General features: G+C 41.6%; 1 protein-coding gene across 1 annotated transcript; it reads right to left on the bottom strand.

Moving 5' to 3' along the window:
- Positions 1–3,876: 3,876 nt before the first annotated feature.
- LOC148083103 (NLR family CARD domain-containing protein 3-like) lies at positions 3,877–18,120 on the bottom strand. The gene is made up of 7 exons (XM_087785789.1): positions 18,116–18,120; positions 18,052–18,062; positions 16,252–18,010; positions 6,405–6,578; positions 4,515–4,688; positions 4,273–4,446; positions 3,877–3,946 (listed from the first exon to the last, which is right to left on the bottom strand). The coding sequence occupies exons 1-7, from the start codon at positions 18,118–18,120 to the stop codon at positions 3,877–3,879; spliced, it is 2,367 nt and encodes a 788-aa protein (XP_087641915.1).
- Between the last annotated feature and the right edge of the window lie 1,560 nt (positions 18,121–19,680).

Below are 19,680 nucleotides of genomic sequence, written 5' to 3'. Positions count from 1 at the left end.
TTGCAACCAGCTGTAGGAACACTATCGCCACCTGCTGGCAGCTCGTCTTGCAAGTTTGGAAGAAGAAATAAAGAAAAAATATGAGAAACGAAATATTGGCGAGATATGTACGTCGGTATCAGAAGCCAAGACTTGTCATTGTCCTACTTTTGGCTGAAAATGCACCTGTAAGTATATGTATATGTATATATATATATATATATATATATATATATATATGGTAACTTTCATTTACTAATCAACGTCGCTAAGATGGAGCCGTTTAGGGTAGAAAGTGTCCATCGATCCATACTCAGTTTTGGAGCACTACATTTCACATACTGAGAATTGAGACGCACTTACGCACTAAAAATACTAACTTTGAGAGCGCAAGTATGTGATTTGAGACACAGCTTTTTTCGTCAGTGTTGGAGGTGATGATGATGATGACGCTTCTGCTGGTTCTTCTTCTTCTTCGCTCACATCAGTGGTCGTCCTCCGCTCGCCCCTCCTCCCGCTTTCTCTCCTCCTGGATAACCGAGTCCCGGAAAACTACAGGCGTCGCTCAAGGCTCGGGTTGTATCATATTTGAACACATTGTCATAATTAAAATGAATGCATCAAATAACTATTATAATTAATAAAATTGTATCATTTGTGGTGTTGTAATGTTGTCGTGTCAAGTCACCTTTTTTATGTTTAATCACTGAGGACAACATTCACCCCTTTAAAGTGCAACCAAAGTGTCGATTTGAGTTTCTCTTAAATTGATCTTGGATCTCTATTGTACCATCAGTGTCTGTTTGTACAAAACGCTCTTTTCATTGAAATATCTACATTACAAAATGTGCTTAAGCCCTGCCACACTTTCTTTCTGGAGATGAAATCCTGTTTACCCCAACCCCTCCCACTCTGCTGTGATTTGTCAAGCGTCGTGGTTTTTCACTGTGTATCAATAGTAATATTTAGTATATTGAAAGAGCACCCCTTTATATTTATTATTTCTTTATTTTACTTTATTTTATGTTATTGTGTGGGTTTTGTTCATTTGTATCATTCATGTGTGCAGAACAATTATATTTATATTTTAAGACAAGAACAGGGAGTTAAACTCTAGGAGGCACTTTGGGGAGCTTTGGGTCTTTTTGGCTCCGTTCGGCTCTAGATTCATTCGACGAATACGTATACGTATAGTATCCAAATTTGGGGATTCCGGTGCTGTTTCTCAAATCGCATATTAGCGTACTAAAAGTTAGTATTTTTAGTGACTTATTGCGTCTCAATTCTTAGTATGCGAAATTTAGTGCGCCATGCACACTAAATTGGCGTACTAACACGCCCACAAAACTGAGCATGGTTCGATGGACACTAACCACACTAAACAGCCGCGATCTTAGTGACGTTTTAAACGGAAGTTACATCATATATAAATGCAATTATATTCATATACTTACAGGTGTATTTTCAGCAGCAGTAGGAGGATAAACACGTCTTCGCTGCTGATACCATCTTAAATATCTCGCGAATATTTAGATTCTCATATTTTTTCTTTATTTCTTTTTCCAAAGTTGCAATACGTGCTGCCAGCAGGTGGCGATTGCGTTCAAACAGCTGCTTGAAACATCATTAAATAGAAGTAGAAGAAGAAGCTGTCATGTGATTTCTGGTTAGTGTGTAGCAGCAGAGTTTGATTTGAGACATACTATCTGTGGAGAATTAGTTACTAGTTAGTATGTACACTATCCTGATGCATACTAACTTCTAGTATACTAAGAGTAGTATGCGATTTGACACACAGCACTGGTTTTATGTCCTAATGGTGGATCCCCTGGTAAAGCAAAGCGAAAAGGAAAAGGAAGTTTAATAAACAGGACTTTTATGCTTTTCTGTGTTTTAAGTAATATTTCGAGTGTCCACATGTAAAATATATGCTCGGACTACAGTGACTCAGATCTTCATTTCTTCAGTTGAATGTCACTTTATGAATTCATGGCTTTTTTTTTATCCAGCAGAAAAACAACTGGATGAAAATAAAAGTCTTTCAGAACATATTTATCAAGTTTGGAGCATCTGCCTTTGATACCTCTGGAATGTTTTTCCCTCTTTTATATCCAGTCAGTTCTTTACGCTGCCGTCTCCCTCGTCTCAGCATCTTTTGAACACCACATTGATCACTTTTGATTAAAGCTGTTATTTCATCTCATAGTTTGAATTGGTCCATGAACGCACCACTAACCGTGTGGATGTGAAGTTTAGAGCGTCAGTCGACAGTTTAGCTGCTGAAGTTACTGCTGAGTGTCAACAATAGAGTCAATGATCGACTTTTGCTTCAGTTCAGAGACGAGTGTTTTCTTTGATTGTATTTCAGGTCGTCAGGTTTATGCTTCATGGAGACTGATGCACTTTATTGTCAGAATAAAAGAAGAGAAAGAAGTGACAGAAGTATGAACGCTACACTTCATATTCATGTTGTCACGTGTGTGCATCATCAGAACATCAACCATCAGAAGATCCTGACATGTGCTCGGCTGTACTTGAGCTTCAACTCTTACAGTCGACTGAACAACAAGTGATGAAAGAGAAAGTTTCTTCAACAATTCTTCACATTCTTTCTTCCTTCAAAACAACACGTTTGTTTCAGGAGCAGATTTCTTCTTTCCTCACTGTCAGCACTTTTCATGATGATTGACAGCAGCTACACACGTTTGATGGAGGAACACACTCACACACTCAGCTCACGCACACACACTGAAGAACCAGAACCAGGAACCTCTTTGAGTCCAAATCCCAGATACAAAGGTTCAGTGGAGATGAAGAAGGTGTTGAGGCGTATAAGACCATTAGAGTAGACTCTGTAAAACACCAAATATCCAGATTCAGGATCGTTGATCTTCACTCCTACTCTGTGAGAAACTTCTTGACTCTTGATGACAGTTTCTATCTTATTGTGACAGAATTTATATCCTTCATCATCAGAGCAGCTCAGACTCCAGGAATAACGGTTCTGTCCAAACTCAGACTCCTCTTCTTTCCCTCCGTCTCTTCTGAGAGTCAGTGCGATAGAAGCTCCTCCTCTCCACTCCAGCTCACAGTCACATGGTCCAGTCACAGCTTCTCTGCTCATCACCTGAAGACACCGGTGGAATCTGTCGGGATGGTCCAGATAATCCTGATCCTGCGTCACAAGTTCCACCGTCCTGTTGTCGTTGGACAGTAGGAGGCGCCGGTGTGCTGTGTCCGGGTCCAGTGAGAGTGGACGGAAGTCTGAGAGAAGAAGACACGAGAGGTGATGATGGTGGAAGAACTTTCTCTTCAAGACAATCATGGACTCAGTGTCCCAGCAAGCCAGGGAGGGCTGCTTTGTTTGTTGACATCTAGTGGAGATCATCATCAAAGTGAAGTCTTCTGAGACTGGGACCACCTCCAGAGAAGAACCAGGAGAACTGGAACATCCCATAATAATCATGAGGAGATGACTGTCACATTTGATTGACACCAGTGTGTCCATATCAAGTCAGCAGCTAAACTAGCATGTAGCTAACATGATGTTTCTTCATGTTGTTGAAACATCTCTGCGTTCATCTCCACCATCATCCAGGTGAGATGCTGCACTGAGATCTTCTCACTCCACTGAGAACGTGATGATCTTCATTTGCACTCTCAAGTCAAAGAGTGAAAAGAGTGAATGAATGAGTGTGAGATGATGAGGAAAGTCAACATTGCTGCTTCTACATCTGCACAGAGGCTCCTCACCAGCTGCTGCTGGACACCATGTTGGTGACCAGTGTTCTGGGCAGTGACCTGGACTTGATGAAGCTCCATCAGCAGATTCAAGTGTAACATGAAGTCACCAACATCACAACTGCTCCACGAGAAGCTGACAGAGTTGAGGAGTTCTCATCCATCAATCAAATCAAACTTACACTTCTCATCTCCAGATGTTGATCTCTGTGGTCCACGATCCAGCCTGGAGGAAGAAACATTGAGAAGATCAGATTCATTTGACTTCAGATGTTTCATGACTTCATGCTGCTAAGTGGACGTTCTTTCATGACTGTGTTGACCACAACAAAGATGGATCTAGAATCACTCGCTCAGTCTCCACTGTCTCCTTGTTCTTCCACTGGTGTCCAGCAGGAGAACATGGAGAAGCTCTGAGAGTTGGATTCATGTGCTCAGTTCAGATGAAGAGTCTGATCAGCGTCACACACTCACATCTCTCTGCTTCTGATCACATTTTCAGTCTGAAGATCTTTGGAGCTCAGTCAGTGAGTTCTGCTGCTCCGTCCATACCTGAGAGTCTCCAGCCTCCAGTCTGGACTCTCCAGTCCAGCAGACAGCAGCTCCAGTCCTGGTCCTCCTGGACGATTGTATATCAGGTCCAGCTCTCTCAGATGGGACGGGTTAGATGTCAGAGCTGAGGCCAGAGAAGAACAACCTCCTGCTGAGATCTGACAGTTTGACAGACTGTAATGAAGGAGAAACAGTTTCATTAAATCATGAGACCAGAAGAACTGAAGACATGATGTTCTGACCTGAGAGTCTCCAGGTGACAGTGTGGACTCTTCAGTCCAGCAGACAGCAGCTCCACTCCTGGATCCTGCAGGTAGTTGTCACTCAGGTCCAGTTGAGTGAGACTAGAGGACGGAGAGCTGAGGACTGAGGACAGAAGTGAACAACTTCTCTCTGTCAGTCGACAGCAGATCAGCCTGTGAAAGAGACGAGTGTCGTCAACAAGTGACTTTTTCTCTATTTTGACTTGAAAGACTTGATTTGAGGAAACACTGAACTCTTTACATTCATAAGATCATCACATGATTGTGTGAATATTTGAAGACTTTTCTATCAATCAGGATCAACTTGATCAAACACATGAAATAATGATGTTTTCATCAGTTCAACACTTTCCTGACTTTGTTTCATTATTTAAAAGTGATTTATGACTCGAGACTTGACTTGGACTAGTGATTTATGACTCAAGACTTGACTCATACTACTGATTTATGACCCGAGACTTGACTAGGACTAGTGATTTATGACTCAAGACTTGACTCATACTACTGATTTATGACCCGAGACTTGACTAGGACTAGTGATTTATGACTCAAGACTTGACTCATACTACTGATTTATGACCCGAGACTTGACTAGGACTAGTGATTTATGACTCAAGACTTGACTCGGACTAGTGATTTATGACTCAAGACTTGACTCATACTACTGATTTATGACCCGAGACTTGACTAGGACTAGTGATTTATGACTCAAGACTTGACTCGGACTAGTGATTTATGACTCGAGACTTGACTTGGACTAGTGATTTATGACTCGAGACTTGACTAGGACTAGTGATTTATGACTCGAGACTTGACTTGGACTAGTGATTTATGACTCGAGACTTGACTCGGACTAGTGATTTATGACTCGAAACTTGACTCGGACTAGAGATTTATGACTTGAAACTTGACTCGGACTAGTGATTTATGACTCGAGACTTGACTCGGACTAGAGATTTATGACTCGAGACTTGACTCGGACTAGTGATTTATGACTCGAGACTTGACTCGGACTAGTGTTTTATGACTCGAGACTTGACTCGGACTAGAGATTTATGACTCGAGACTTGACTCGGACTAGTGATTTATGACTCGAAACGTGACTCGGACTAGTGAATTATGACTCGAGACTTGACTCGGACTAGTGATTTATGACTCGAAACGTGACTCGGACTAGTGAATTATGACTCGAGACTTGACTCGGACTGGTGAATTATGACTCGAGACTTGACTCGGACTAGTGATGTGTGACTCGACACTTGACTCGGACTAGTGATGTGTGACTCGACACTTGACTCGGACTAGTGATGTGTGACTCGACACTTGACTCGGACTAGTGATGTGTGACTCGACACTTGACTCGGACTAGTGATGTGTGACGAACAAAACAACAAGAGAAAGGAAGAGAGAAATCAAGAATGGTGACAAAGATGAGTAGAAATGAAGAGATAAGAGCAGGATGTGTGATGACACTGTTCAATATTGTGATGATGATATGACTTGTGATGAAGAAGAACATGTTTCAGTTTTCATACAGTTCCTGATGTGTTTATCACACATGCTCACATCACCATGAACATTACCCTGCATTGAAATCTAGAAACAGAACAAGTTAGAACATCACAAGTGTCACTCAAATGTCTTTGAATGTATTTGAGATCAGTAAATATGTGTCAACATACTGAACAGCACGACCCCAGCAGAAGTCAAAATAAACAAAGTTCAAGTGTCAGAACCTGCTGAAGACTGATGTCACTTAGAATCAGCTGCTTCATTGAAGAACAAACTGAAGACAAAACTTTGACTCTCTGGAGTCTCACCTCTGACTTTCACATTTCAGCTCTGAAGCTGTAGAAATGATGTTCTGACCTGAGAGTCTCCAGGTGACAGTGTGGACTCTTCAGTCCAGCAGACAGCAGCTCCACTCCTGGATCCAGCAGGTTGTTGTAACTCAGGTCCAGTTGAGTCAGACTAGAGGACGGAGAGCTGAGGACTGAGGACAGAAGTGAACAACTTCTCTCTGTCAGGAAACAGTAGTTCAGCCTGTGAAAGAGACGAGTGTCGTCAACAAGTGACTTTTTCTCTATTTTGACTTGAAAGACTTGATTTGAGGAAACACTGAACTCTTTACATTCATAAGATCATCACATGATTGTGTGAATATTTGAAGACTTTTCTATCAATCAGGATCAACTTGATCAAACACATGAAATAATGATGTTTTCATCAGTTCAACACTTTCCTGACTTTGTTTCATTATTTATAAAAGTGTCACATGATACACAGAGACTGTTGTGAGAGGATTGATGTTGTTTTTATACCAGAAACAAACACAAGAGAAGAAGAAAAACTAAAGTCACAATAGAAATAAATGAATAAAAGTGATTTATGACTCGAGACTTGACTCAAACTAGTGATTTATGACTCGAAACTTGACTCAAACTAGTGATTTATGACTCGAAACTTGACTCAAACTAGTGATTTATGACTCGAAACTTGACTCAAACTAGTGATTTATGACTCGAAACTTGACTCAAACTAGTGATTTATGACTCGAAACTTGACTCAAACTAGTGATTTATGACTCGAAACTTGACTCAAACTAGTGATTTATGACTCGAGACTTGACTCAAACTAGTGATTTATGACTCGAAACTTGACTCAAACTAGTGATTTATGACTCGAAACTTGACTCAAACTAGTGATTTATGACTCGAAACTTGACTCAAACTAGTGATTTATGACTCGAAACTTGACTCAAACTAGTGATTTATGACTCGAGACTTGACTCAAACTAGTGATTTATGACTCGAGACTTGACTCAAACTAGTGATTTATGACTCGAGACTTGACTCAAACTAGTGATTTATGACTCGAGACTTGACTCAAACTAGTGATTTATGACTCGAGACTTGACTCAAACTAGTGATTTATGACTCGAGACTTGACTCAAACTAGTGATTTATGACTCGAGACTTGACTCAAACTAGTGATTTATGACTCGAAACTTGACTCAAACTAGTGATTTATGACTCGAAACTTGACTCAAACTAGTGATTTATGACTCGAGACTTGACTCAAACTAGTGATTTATGACTCGAGACTTGACTCAAACTAGTGATTTATGACTCGAGACTTGACTCGGACTAGTGATTTATGACTCGAAACTTGACTCAAACTAGTGATTTATGACTCGAAACTTGACTCAAACTAGTGATTTATGACTCGAGACTTGACTCGGACTAGTGATTTATGACTCGAGACTTGACTCAAACTAGTGATTTATGACTCGAGACTTGACTCAAACTAGTGATTTATGACTCGAAACTTGACTCAAACTAGTGATTTATGACTCGAGACTTGACTCAAACTAGTGATTTATGACTCGAGACATGACTCAAACTAGTGATTTATGACTCGAGACTTGACTCAAACTAGTGATTTATGACTCGAGACTTGACTCAAACTAGTGATTTATGACTCGAAACTTGACTCAAACTAGTGATTTATGACTCGAAACTTGACTCAAACTAGTGATTTATGACTCGAGACTTGACTCAAACTAGTGATTTATGACTCGAGACTTGACTCAAACTAGTGATTTATGACTCGAGACTTGACTCAAAATAGTGATTTATGACTCGAGACTTGACTCAAACTAGTGATTTATGACTCGACACTTGACTCACACTAGTGATTTATGACTCGAAACTTGACTCAAACTAGTGATTTATGACTCGAAACTTGACTCAAACTAGTGATTTATGACTCGAAACTTGACTCAAACTAGTGATTTATGACTCGAAACTTGACTCAAACTAGTGATTTATGACTCGAAACTTGACTCAAACTAGTGATTTATGACTCGAAACTTGACTCAAACTAGTGATTTATGACTCGAAACTTGACTCAAACTAGTGATTTATGACTCGAAACTTGACTCAAACTAGTGATTTAAGACTCGAAACTTGACTCAAACTAGTGATTTAAGACTCGAAACTTGACTCAAACTAGTGATTTATGACTCGAGACTTGACTCAAACTAGTGATTTATGACTCGAGACTTGACTCAAACTAGTGATTTAAGACTCGAAACTTGACTCAAACTAGTGATTTATGACTCAAGACTTGACTCAAACTAGTGATTTAAGACTCGAAACTTGACTCAAACTAGTGATTTAAGACTCGAAACTTGACTCAAACTAGTGATTTATGACTCGAGACTTGATTCAAACTAGTGATTTATGACTCGAGACTTGACTCAAACTAGTGATTTATGACTCGAGACTTGACTCAAACTAGTAATTTAAGACTCGAAACTTGACTAAAACTAGTGATTTATGACTCGAAACTTGACTCGGACTAGTGATTTATGACTCGAAACTTGACTCGGACTAGTGATTTATGACTCGAAACTTGACTCAGACTAGTGATTTATGACTCAAAACTTGACTCGGACTAGTGATTTATGACTCGAGACTTGACTCGGACTGGTGAATTATGACTCGAGACTTGACTCGGACTAGTGATTTATGACTCGAAACTTGACACGGACTAGTGATTTATGACTCGAAACTTGACACGGACTAGTGATTTATGACTCGAAACTTGACTCGGACTAGTGAATTATGACTCGAGACTTGACTCGGACTAGTGAATTATGACTCGAGACTTGACTCGGACTGGTGAATTATGACTCGAGACTTGACACGGACTAGTGATTTATGACTCGAGACTTGACTCGGACTAGTGAATTATGACTCGAGACTTGACTCGGACTAGTGATTTATGACTCGAAACTTGACACGGAATAGTGATTTATGACTCGAAACTTGACTCGGACTAGTGAATTATGACTCGAGACTTGACTCGGACTAGTGAATTATGACTCGAGACTTGACTCGGACTAGTGATTTATGACTCGAAATTTGACTCGTAATAGTGATTTTTGACTCGAAACTTGACTCGGACTAGTGATTTTTGACTCGAGACATGACTCAGACTAGTGATTTATGACTCGAAACTTGACTCGGACTAGTGATTTTTGACTCGAAACTTGACTCGGACTAATGATTTATGACTCGAGACTTGACTCGGACTAGTGATGTTTGACTCGACACTTGACTCGGACTAGTGATGTGTGACTCGACACTTGACTCGGACTAGTGATGTGTGACTCGACACTTGACTCGGACTAGTGATGTGTGACTCGACACTTGACTCGGACTAGTGATGTGTGACTCGACACTTGACTCGGACTAGTGATTTATGACTCGAGACTTGACTCAGACAAGTGATTTATGACTCGAGACTTGACTCGGACTAGTGATTTATGACTCGAGACTTGACTCGGACTAGTGATGTTTGACTCGACACTTGACTTGGACTAGTGATGTGTGACTCGACACTTGACTCTGACAAGTGATGTGTGACTCGACACTTGACTCGGACTAGTGATTTATGACTCGAGACTTGACTCAGACAAGTGATTTATGACTCGAGACTTGACTCGGACTAGTGATTTATGACTCGAGACTTGACTCGGACTAGTGATGTGTGACTCGACACTTGACTCGGACAAGTGATGTGTGACTCGACACTTGACTCGGACTAGTGATTTATGACTCGAGACTTGACTCAGACAAGTGATTTATGACTCGAGACTTGACTCGGACTAGTGATTTATGACTCGAGACTTGACTCGGACTAGTGATGTTTGACTCGACACTTGACTCGGACTAGTGATGTGTGACTCGACACTTGACTCGGACTAGTGATGTGTGACTCGACACTTGACTCGGACTAGTGATGTGTGACTCGAGACTTGACTCGGACTAGTGATGTGTGACTCGACACTTGACTCGGACTAGTGATTTATGACTCGAGACTTGACTCGGACTAGTGATGTTTGACTCGACACTTGACTCGGACTAGTGATGTGTGACTCGACACTTGACTCGGACTAGTGATGTGTGACTCGACACTTGACTCGGACTAGTGATGTGTGACTCGACACTTGACTCGGACTAGTGATGTGTGACTCGACACTTGACTCGGACTAGTGAATTATGACTCGAGACTTGACTCGGACTAGTGATTTATGACTCGAGACTTGACTCGGACTAGTGAATTATGACTCGAGACTTGACTCGGACTAGTGAATTATGACTCGAGACTTGACTCGGACTAGTGATGTGTGACTCGACACTTGACTCGGACTAGTGATTTATGACTCGAAACTTGACTCGGAATAGTGATGTGTGACTCGACACTTGACTCGGACTAGTGATGTGTGACTCGACACTTGACTCGGACTAGTGATGTGTGACTCGACACTTGACTCGGACTAGTGATGTGTGACTCGACACTTGACTCGGACTAGTGATGTGTGACGAACAAAACAACAAGAGAAAGGAAGAGAGAAATCAAGAATGGTGACAAAGATGAGTAGAAATGAAGAGATAAGAGCAGGATGTGTGATGACACTGTTCAATATTGTGATGATGATATGACTTGTGATGAAGAAGAACATGTTTCAGTTTTCATACAGTTCCTGATGTGTTTATCACACATGCTCACATCACCATGAACATTACCCTGCATTGAAATCTAGAAACAGAACAAGTTAGAACATCACAAGTGTCACTCAAATGTCTTTGAATGTATTTGAGATCAGTAAATATGTGTCAACATACTGAACAGCACGACCCCAGCAGAAGTCAAAATAAACAAAGTTCAAGTGTCAGAACCTGCTGAAGACTGATGTCACTTAGAATCAGCTGCTTCATTGAAGAACAAACTGAAGACAAAACTTTGACTCTCTGGAGTCTCACCTCTGACTTTCACATTTCAGCTCTGAAGCTGTAGAAATGATGTTCTGACCTGAGAGTCTCCAGGTGACAGTGTGGACTCTTCAGTCCAGCAGACAGCAGCTCCACTCCTGGATCCTGCAGGTCATAGTTCTGACTCAGGTCCAGTTGAGTCAGACTAGAGGACGGAGAGCTGAGGACTGAGGACAGAAGTGAACAACTTCTCTCTGTCAGTCCACATAAGTTCAGCCTGTGAAAGAGACGGAAACGTCAACAAGTGACTTTTTCTCTATTTTGACTTGAAAGACTTGATTTGAGGAAACACTGAACTCTTTACATTCATAAGATCATCACATGATTGTGTGAATATTTGAAGACTTTTCTATCAATCAGGATCAACTTGATCAAACACATGAAATAATGATGTTTTCATCAGTTCAACACTTTCCTGACTTTGTTTCATTATTTATAAAAGTGTCACATGATACACAGAGACTGTTGTGAGAGGATTGATGTTGTTTTTATACCAGAAACAAACACAAGAGAAGAAGAAAAACTAAAGTCACAATAGAAATAAATGAATAAAAGTGATTTATGACTCGAGACTTGACTCAAATTAGTGATTTATGACTCGAGACTTGACTCAAATTAGTGATTTATGACTCGAGACTTGACTCAAATTAGTGATTTATGACTCGAGACTTGACTCAAATTAGTGATTTATGACTCGAGACTTGACTCAAATTAGTGATTTATGACTCGAGACTTGACTCAAATTAGTGATTTATGACTCGACACTTGACTCAAACTAGTGATTTATGACTCGAGACTTGACTCAAATTAGTGATTTATGACTCGAGACTTGACTCAAATTAGTGATTTATGACTCGAGACTTGACTCAGACTAGTGATTTATGACTCGAGACTTGACTCAAATTAGTGATTTATGACTCAAGACTTGACTCAAATTAGTGATTTATGACTCGAGACTTGACTCAAATTAGTGATTTATGACTCGAGACTTGACTCAGACTAGTGATTTATGACTCAAGACATGACTCAAATTAGTGATTTATGACTCGAGACTTGACTCAAATTAGTGATTTATGACTCGAGACTTGACTCAAATTAGTGATTTATGACTCAAGACATGACTCAAATTAGTGATTTATGACTCGAGACTTGACTCAAATTAGTGATTTATGACTCGAGACTTGACTCAAATTAGTGATTTATGACTCGAGACTTGACTCAGACTAGTGATTTATGACTCGAGACTTGACTCAAATTAGTGATTTATGACTCGAGACTTGACTCGGACTAGTGATTTATGACTCAAGACTTGACTCAAATTAGTGATTTATGACTCGAGACTTGACTCAAATTAGTGATTTATGACTCGAGACTTGACTCGGACTAGTGATTTATGATTCGAGACTTGACTCGAACTAGTGATTTATGACTCGAGACTTGACTCGGACTAGAGATTTATGACTCGAAACTTGAGTCGGACTAATGATTTATGACTCGAGACTTGACTGTGACTAGTGATTTATGACTCGAGACTTGACTCGGACTAGTGATTTATGACTCAAGACTTGACTCGGACTAGTGATTTATGACTCGAGACTTGACTCTGACTAGTGATTTATGACTCGAGACTTGACTCGGACTAGTGATTTATGACTCGAGACTTGACTCGGACAAGTGATTTATGACCTGAGACTTGACTCGAACTAGTGATTTATGACTCGAGACTTGACTCGGACTAGAGATTTATGACTCGAAAGTTGAGTCGGACTAATGATTTATGACTCGAGACTTGACTCTGACTAGTGATTTATGACTCGAGACTTGACTCGGACTAGAGATTTATGACTCGAAACTTGAGTCGGACTAATGATTTATGACTCGAGACTTGACTCGGACTAGTGATTTATGACTCGAGACTTGACTCTGACTAGTGATTTACGACTCGAGACTTGACTCGGACTAGTTATTTATGACTCGAGATTTTACTCGGACTAGTGATTTATGACTCGAGATTTTACTCGGACTAGTGATTTATGACTCGAGACTTGACTCGAACTAGTGATTTATGACTCGAGACTTGACTCGGACTAGAGATTTATGACTCGAAACTTGAGTCGGACTAATGATTTATGACTCGAGACTTGACTCTGACTAGTGATTTACGACTCGAGACTTGACTCGGACTAGTTATTTATGACTCGAGATTTTACTCGGACTAGTGATTTATGACTCGAGATTTTACTCGGACTAGTGATTTATGACTCGAGACTTGACTCGGACTAGTGATGTGTGACTCGACACTTGACTCGGACTAGTGATGTGTGACTCGACACTTGACTCGGACTAGTGATGTGTGACTCGACACTTGACTCGGACTAGTGATGTGTGACTCGACACTTGACTCGGACTAGTGATGTGTGACTCGACACTTGACTCGGACTAGTGATGTGTGACTCGACACTTGACTCGGACTAGTGATGTGTGACTCGAGACTTGACTCGGACTAGTGATGTGTGACTCGACACTTGACTCGGACTAGTGATGTGTGACTCGACACTTGACTCGGACTAGTGATTTATGACTCGAAACTTGACTCGGACTAGTGATGTGTGACTCGAAACTTGACTCGGACTAGTGATGTGTGACTCGACACTTGACTCGGACTAGTGATGTGTGACTCGACACTTGACTCGGACTAGTGATGTGTGACTCGACACTTGACTCGGACTAGTGATGTGTGACTCGACACTTGACTCGGACTAGTGATGTGTGACTCGACACTTGACTCGGACTAGTGATGTGTGACTCGACACTTGACTCGGACTAGTGATGTGTGACGAACAAAACAACAAGAGAAAGGAAGAGAGAAATCAAGAATGGTGACAAAGACGAGTAGAAATGAAGAGATAAGAGCAGGATGTGTGATGACACTGTTCAATATTGTGATGATGATATGACTTGTGATGAAGAAGAACATGTTTCAGTTTTCATACAGTTCCTGATGTGTTTATCACACATGCTCACATCACCATGAACATTACCCTGCATTGAAATCTAGAAACAGAACAAGTTAGAACATCACAAGTGTCACTCAAATGTCTTTGAATGTATTTGAGATCAGTAAATATGTGTCAACATACTGAACAGCACGACCCCAGCAGAAGTCAAAATAAACAAAGTTCAAGTGTCAGAACCTGCTGAAGACTGATGTCACTTAGAATCAGCTGCTTCATTGAAGAACAAACTGAAGACAAAACTTTGACTCTCTGGAGTCTCACCTCTGACTTTCACATTTCAGCTCTGAAGCTGTAGAAATGATGTTCTGACCTGAGAGTCTCCAGGTGACAGTGTGGACTCTTCAGTCCAGCAGACAGCAGCTCCACTCCTGGATCCTTCAGGTTGTTGTAACTCAGGTCCAGTTGAGTCAGACTAGAGGACGGAGAGCTGAGGACTGAGGACAGAAGTGAACAACTTCTCTCTGACAGCCAACAGTAGTTCAGCCTGTGAAAGAGACGAGTGTCGTCAACAAGTGACTTTTTCTCTATTTTGACTTGAAAGACTTGATTTGAGGAAACACTGAACTCTTTACATTCATAAGATCATCACATGATTGTGTGAATTTTTGAAGACTTTTCTATCAATCAGGATCAACTTGATCAAACACATGAAATAATGATGTTTTCATCAGTTCAACACTTTCCTGACTTTGTTTCATTATTTATAAAAGTGTCACATGATACACAGAGACTGTTGTGAGAGGATTGATGTTGTTTTTATACCAGAAACAAACACAAGAGAAGAAAAACTAAAGTCACAATAGAAATAAATGAATAAAAGTCATGAGAAAAACAAAGATGTTTGTAGATTATTTTTGAAGGTTGTTTATCAATCAATACATCGATCAACTTGTTTTCATCTGGTGACACCTTTTATTTGTGATTCATGAAAATGTCTCAATTGAAGATGTCTATAAAGTTTTCTTTCTATAAACTTGTTATTTTCTACTTCTAATTATGTTTTCATTCATCAAAGTCTTCAAAGTTTCCCTCCATCATTGTTCAAACATGTGTCGTTTCTTTAAATCTCCAGGTTTCAAATGTTTTCTCTGTATTTCCAGGTTTGAATATGGAGGCCTGCGAGGGTCAAATCAAGAGTTTACTCACCTTTTCATTGATATTTGGAAATAATCTCCTTCCATGTTTCAAGACAATACTTTTGGCAGAGATGGAGACTCGAGTCACACCTATGACTCGTGACTGAGACTCGTTATTTGTGACTCGAGTCAACTGGGACTTATTAATAGTGACTCGACTCATACTAGTTATTTGTGACTCAAGTGTCGACTAGGACTAGTGATTTATGACTTAAGACTTGACCTAAACTAGTTGTTTGTGACTCAAACCTGAATCGTCCTTGTGATTTGGGGCTTGAGAGTCGACTCAGATTCTGGATCTGTTACTTGAGACTTGACTCGGACTAGTTATTTGTCTCTTCAGTGTTCACTGGGACTAGGAATGTGTGACTTGTGAGTTGATATGAGAATTAACTTTAACTTGTGATTCGAGAGTCGACTCCTACTAGTTACTTGTGACTCAAGCTCTGAAGCTGTAGAAATGATGTTCTGACCTGAGAGTCTCCAGGTGACAGTGTGGACTCTTCAGTCCAGCAGACAGCAGCTCCACTCCTGGATCCTGCAGGTAGTAGTTTCTACTCAGGTCCAGTTGAGTCAGACTAGAGGACGGAGAGCTGAGGACTGAGGACAGAAGTGAATAACTTCTCTCTGTCAGTCCACAGTCTCTCAGCCTGAAAAAAATGAAACAGGAAATCAAACGTTGATGTTTATATCTTCAGAGATGTTCCAATGATCCACTTACAGAACTTTATGTGAAGCTTGAACCATCGGCAGAAGCCTCTCAAGAACCTCCTCTGAAGCAGAGTATTTCTTCAGGTCAAACACGTCCAGATGTTCCTCTGAGGACAGTAAGATGAAGGCCAGGGTGGACCATTGAGCAGGAGACAGTTGATCTGTGGAGAGACGTCCTGATCTCAGCTGCTGTTGGACCTCCTCCACCAGAGAAGTGTCCTTCACTTCATTCAGACAGTGGAACAGGTTGATGATTCTCTCTGGAGACACATTCTCACTGATCTTCTTCTTGATGAGCTTTGCTGTGTCCTGATTGGTCCAAGAGCTTCTTCCTGTTTGTTTCAATAAACCTGTCAGGAGACTCTGGCTGGTCTGCAGAGAAAGACCCAGAAGGAAGCGCAGGAACAAGTCCAGATGTCCATTTGGACTTTCTACAGCATCATTGATTTCTTTCTGGTAGAACTTTTCTATGTCAACGATTCTTGACTGCAGGTTGACTTCAGAGTTGAAGAACTTCTGGTGAACATGAAGAGCAGCCAGAAACTCCTGAAGACTCAGGTGGATGAAGCAGAACATCTGGTCCTGGTACAGTCCTCTCTCCTCTCTGAAGATCTGAGTGAAGACTCCTGAGTGAAGTGAAGCAGCTGTGATGTCGATGTCACTCTCTGTCAGGTCTGATTCATAGAAGACCAAGTTTCCTTTCTTCAGGTGCTCAAAAGCCAGTTTTCCCAGAGACTCCATCATCTTGCTGCTCTCAGGATCCCAAACTGTGTCTGTCCAAGCTGCTCCATGGTACTTCAGCTTCTTGACTTTGGACAGAACCACCAGGAAGTAGATGAACATCTCAGTCAGGGTGTTGGGCAGCTGTCCTGTGTCTCCGCTCTTCAACATGTCCTCCAGAACTGTGGCAGTGATCCAGCAGAAGATCGGGATGTGACACATGATGTGGAGGCTTCGGGAGGTCTTGATGTGAGAGATGATGGTGCTGGTCTGCTCCTCATCACTGGACCTCTTCCTGAAGTACTCCTCCTTCTGGAGGTCAGTGAACCCTCTGACCTCTGTCACCATGTCCACACACTCAGGAGGGATCTGATTGGCTGCTGCAGGTCGTGTGGTCATCCAGAGACGAGCTGAGGGAAGAAGATTCCCTCTGATGAGGTTTGTCAGGAGGACGTCTACTGAGGTGGACTCTGTAGCTGCTGTCAAGACCCGACTGTTGAGGAAGTCCAGAGGGAGTCGACACTCGTCCAGACCGTCAAGGATGAACAGAACCTCGAGTCCTTCAAAACTGCTGAGATCTTTGGTTTCAGGAAAGAAAAGATGAACAAGTTCCACCAAACTCAACTTCTTCTCTTTCAGCAGGTTCAGCTCTCTGAAGGTGAAAGGAAACATGAAGTGGAAGTTCTGGTGAGCTTTGCCTTCAGTCCAGTCCAGAGTGACCTTCTGTGTCAGGAGGGTCTTCCCAATGCCAGCCACGCCCTTCGTCAGCAGGCTCCTGATTGGTGGGTCTCTCTCAGGTGAGGCTTTAAAGAGGTCTTCTTGTCTGATGGTGGTTTCTGGTCTGGTCTGGTTCCTGGTGGCTGCTTCGATCTGTCGGACCTCGTGCTCCTGGTTGACCTGGTCTGTGCCCCCCTCAGTGATGTAGAGCTCCGTGTAGATCTGATTCAGAGGAGCAGAGTTTCCTGCTTTAGCGACCCCCTCAGACACACTGTGGAACTTCTTCTTCAGGCTCCTCTTCAGCCGTCGTTGAATCTTTTCTACACGACTTCCTGAAGAAGAGAAGTCACATGAGTCACAAGATTCTAAAAGCTGAAGATCAATCTTCTCAGCAGCTGCAGGAATTTCAATCTCAAATGTTCTAATAGATTCAAGACTTCATTTTCAGCAGGTTGAAGGTTCAAATCCTCTTACTTCCCCACAGAAGACCAGCAAGCTCCTCCTGCTTCATGCTCCTCAGGAGGTTCAGGATGATCTTCAGGAAATCTTCTCTGTTGCTCCTCATCTGCTCCTCTTCACACTTCAACTCCTCCTCTTCCTCATCCTCCAGGTGTTTCTGCTCACCTGGTCTGAGAAACTTCTTCACTCTCTTCAGTTCCTCCTTCACCAGGGTCATGACCTTCTCCTCCAACAGCTGAAACACAAACATGTGACTTGATCATGTGACCTACAGAGGTCACCAGAGGTATGTCTCAGTCTCAGGACCAGAGAGTCTGAGTCACATTCAAATCGAGAAAACAAGAGTCTCAGCCACACCAGACCTTCTACTTCATGTATGAAGCTGACAGGTGGAGTTGTCCAGGATCAGAGCTTCATGAAGCAGCAGAAGCAGCTGACTGGTGAGTTAGCAGCTGTTGTAGTCAGCAGGTGAGGCTGAAGACTTGAACGTACCTGAAGTGTGGAGTCCACATCTGTCTGATGCTGCTGGACACACTGGAGACTGAGAACATCCGAGACCTGCTGATCCTCTCTGTGAAGAACATCAGGCCGTCAATAAGTTCTGTCTACTTCTACAAGGACACCAATGATCTGAGCAAGACTCTGACTCTTCCATGTGCAGACCACCTAAGATAGAATCTTCCACATTCATGGAAAACCAGGTGAAACACAAGTTTGTCTCACACTTCAGTCGTGATTTCATTCTCATGGCTGCAGTTTGTTGCTTCTTCTCTTGTGAGTCGACTTTCCTCCACGACTGTCTGCAGCACTTTTGACGAGCAGTTCGTGAAGCTCAATAAAAGAGAAGTTTTGAGCTGCATTGACTCATGAACATCTTCAGTTGAAGTCACCAAGAGTCACTAACTGCTGATAGAAACACACACAGCTGTGAGTGAAAGAATGATTGTTGAGGATCAACTAACAGTCTTTGACGACTCAAACATTCCCTCAATCATTGAATCAGTGACTCTTAAATCACTTGAAGTATTTTCTCTTATCAGTGACCTTCATCTGAGGCGCTCATATGATCCACGTGAAGGTTGCATCACAAGAAAAACACTCAAATCAAACTTGACTTTTGATGAATATTTCATCACGTTTGTTGTGTGTCAAGTTTCACAAGACTTCAGGTGGAGGAGAAGAAAAGTAGTTGCACTATTTAGAATTCTTCTTCTTGACTCAACAACTGAAGAGACTGTTGGTCGTCACATGATACAAACTTCTTCAACAACAGATGGAATGATCCAGTGAAATGAATTCACTGTATTTGACATCAAGTTGTGGATTTCTTCATGAGTCCAACAGCACCTGTCTGTCCCACAGCAGCTGCACATGCAATATTCTGTGGTGAATGTAAAATAAACATTCAATTGAAATACTGCAAACACTGCCATTAATTCTCTCCCTCTCTGTCTCTCTTTCACCACCAGTTTCCACTGCTTCGATGATGACACCCAGCTCTACCTTCCATGCAAACCCAACTCGTCACTTCCACCCCCACACT

This window comes from Callionymus lyra, chromosome 3 (assembly GCF_982586985.1).
Source record: "Callionymus lyra chromosome 3, fCalLyr1.hap1.1, whole genome shotgun sequence".
Taxonomy (NCBI): domain Eukaryota; kingdom Metazoa; phylum Chordata; class Actinopteri; order Syngnathiformes; family Callionymidae; genus Callionymus; species Callionymus lyra.
Note: the sequence above shows the minus strand (reverse complement) of the source record. Positions and strands in the feature narration are given on the sequence as shown.